Below are 2,410 nucleotides of genomic sequence, written 5' to 3' on the forward strand. Positions count from 1 at the left end.
CACGTCCTCCTTCCCTCCCTCCCTTCCTCCCTCCCTCCCTGCCCACGGACCGCCCCCCGACCTACATCTTAGCCATTGACACCTCGGTGTACACTAAAAACCGGGCGTTTCGTCTCCTTTACTCCCGAAAATTCGGAAAAAGTGCCACCTTTCAGGTCACGCCCGCGAGTCTTCAGAGCTTTCTACCTCATGGCTCCTGTCCTTTATGCCCCCCTCCTTTCTCCCCTCCCAACTCACCCGAGGAGTGGCTCCTGGCTTCCCTCGTCGTCCCCTACCTTCCCTGCGGGCACCTCCCTCCCTCCAATTTCATCATCCTCCCCGAGACGAGCACTCCGACGTCATATTACAAACTGGGCGGGGGAAGCTATCGACCTTCCGACGGCAGCGATGCCGGAAAGGGACGCTCGGCGCCCTCCCACCTGGCCTTCGAAGCCGAGGAGGTTGGGAGGCCCTCCCCTTTCCCTGAGCTGGATGCCTACGTCCAGGCCCACCACATGGCTCACGGCGGGGTCCAGGGTGTGATTCGTGGCTGGCAATACGCCTACAGCAGCCGCAGCGGGGCCCTTGCACCGACTCAGGCACGCCAGGGAGAGGGGACCCTACCCCCGACTTTCCTGCCGTCCAGCATGCTGACTTTTCAGGTGGGCGGCAACCGTTGGTGCCACCGGATCGGCCGGGCCCACAAAAGCAACCACACGATGGTTGTCGTGGACTTAAGACGGGGGTGCTTGTACCAGCGTTGCCATGATCCTGACTGTCGCACGTACAAGGGGCCATTGCAATGGTTGCCAAAAGAGTTGGTGCCTGCCCCCGACGTCCTTGATTCCGTTGAGTTCGAGGCGGCTTTGGCGGATGCATGCGCAAAAGCACCGGAAAAGTGGGGAGGACGCATGTAAATTTTTCAATAGTATTTCCGACAGAAGAGAAAGAAAGCTAGGTACAGCCCCCATCTGCTTGGCGTGACCTGTCCTTGAGCCCAGAGGATGGGGTCCACCCCTCGTCACGAACACAAAAAGTGTTGGGCATGTAGCTCGCACCTAGGCATAAGGAGTACTCACTTCCCCTGCAAAGCGGTGATTCGTTTATTTCTTTCAGTTGTGCATCAATTACTTTTGCCCGCGACAAATTCGCGTGAATAAGGAAACATCAGGGTCTTTCCTACCGCCATCGCCCTCCACCACTCCCCTTGTCGTCCGAATGCCCCTTGCCCGCGTTCTCGTTAAATCGTGTAGAGCCAGCGCCAGGCGCTGTATTGACGCCGTTGCCGCTGCTCCAGAGTACTCGCTCCTTCGTCCTCTCCACACTGCATCCCACGGCGGCCGTGCCACTGCTTCCACCCCCCAGGGTCTTGTACGAGGGAACAGAGGGGACTCGCGCCGCTGCCTTCCGCATAGGCGCGGAGGAGAGTGCGCTCGTCGGTCCTGAAGAAGTCGACGTGGGCCCTGAGGGATGCATGACCCGAGCCGGCATGCCGAGGGGCGCATAGCCACTCCCACCGGCCACTCCGTTGGGAGCATTGTGGTTGCTGCCGAAGCTAGCATTGCTGTGCATCATCAACGGCCGGGGGTTCTTGGTCGCCGGGGCCGGGACCGATTTGGACGTGCTCGTCGCCGGATGGCCGTGGCCCACTTGGTGTCCCAGTGTGGCGGGAGCCAGCAACTCTGGCCCCTCCTGCTTTTTGAAAGGGGTGGTGCGGTAGTGCGGATGCTGGAAAGAGGCCTCGACGCCGCCTTCGGCTCCGTCTGGGCCATTCTCCTCCCTTTCGCCCTCCCTGGCAGGTCCAAAGTCCGGGTCGCCTTCCAGGATGTCCCCCTCTGTGGGCAAGCGGGGGCCCGGGGATGGAATCATAAAAGTGACTTTCTTCTGGCGTTTCGTGGGCAAGGCCTCAGGCACAGCCTCAATATTTCGCTCAGAATTGGATTCCCAAGGACGGAAGGGGGTCGGGGAAGACAAGATTGCGGATGGGGAGGACAAGTTTTGCGTAGGAGTGGGCCCGGGGCTACCTTCAGGCTCCGCCACCGCCCTTGATCTCTTCAACGAGGTCGAGTCGCTGGCATCAGCCTCCGTGCAGGGAGCGGCGAGGTCTCTGTCAGATACAGTGCCGCCGCGCTTCTTGAGGTTGTCGCCGTCCGTGTTGGCGGTAGTTTCGTGGCTGTGGCTGTCATTCCTGACGCCAGTGCTGTGATTGCTGCTGCCATCGCTGCTGCTGCCGTCCACACTCTTGACGTGAGCGCTATCCCCTCCCATTTTCACGCTAGGCACGACTTTCGTCAAATCTTCGCGCTCGCTCTTCTCCCCTCGCTCCTGCCCCATGCGGCAGTTACTTGTCTCACCCCCTGGCCCCGTTTTCTCTCTGAGAACCCTTTGGTCCCGTACAGCAGCAGCAGCTACCGCTGTGGCCGGGGCTGCT

At 60.7% G+C, this 2,410-nt stretch overlaps 1 protein-coding gene across 1 annotated transcript; it reads right to left on the reverse strand.

The window, feature by feature from the left end:
- Positions 1–569: 569 nt before the first annotated feature.
- Positions 570–986, reverse strand: NGA_2044300 (dna primase; the record flags this gene model as incomplete). Its single annotated transcript, XM_005856069.1, has 1 exon — positions 570–986. A coding segment is annotated over one exon (325 nt), but the record flags the coding sequence as incomplete, so codon positions are not given.
- Positions 987–2,410: the final 1,424 nt, after the last annotated feature.

Source organism: Nannochloropsis gaditana (assembly GCF_000240725.1).
Source record: "Nannochloropsis gaditana CCMP526 unplaced genomic scaffold scaffold047, whole genome shotgun sequence".
NCBI classification, from domain to species: Eukaryota; class Eustigmatophyceae; order Eustigmatales; family Monodopsidaceae; genus Microchloropsis; species Microchloropsis gaditana.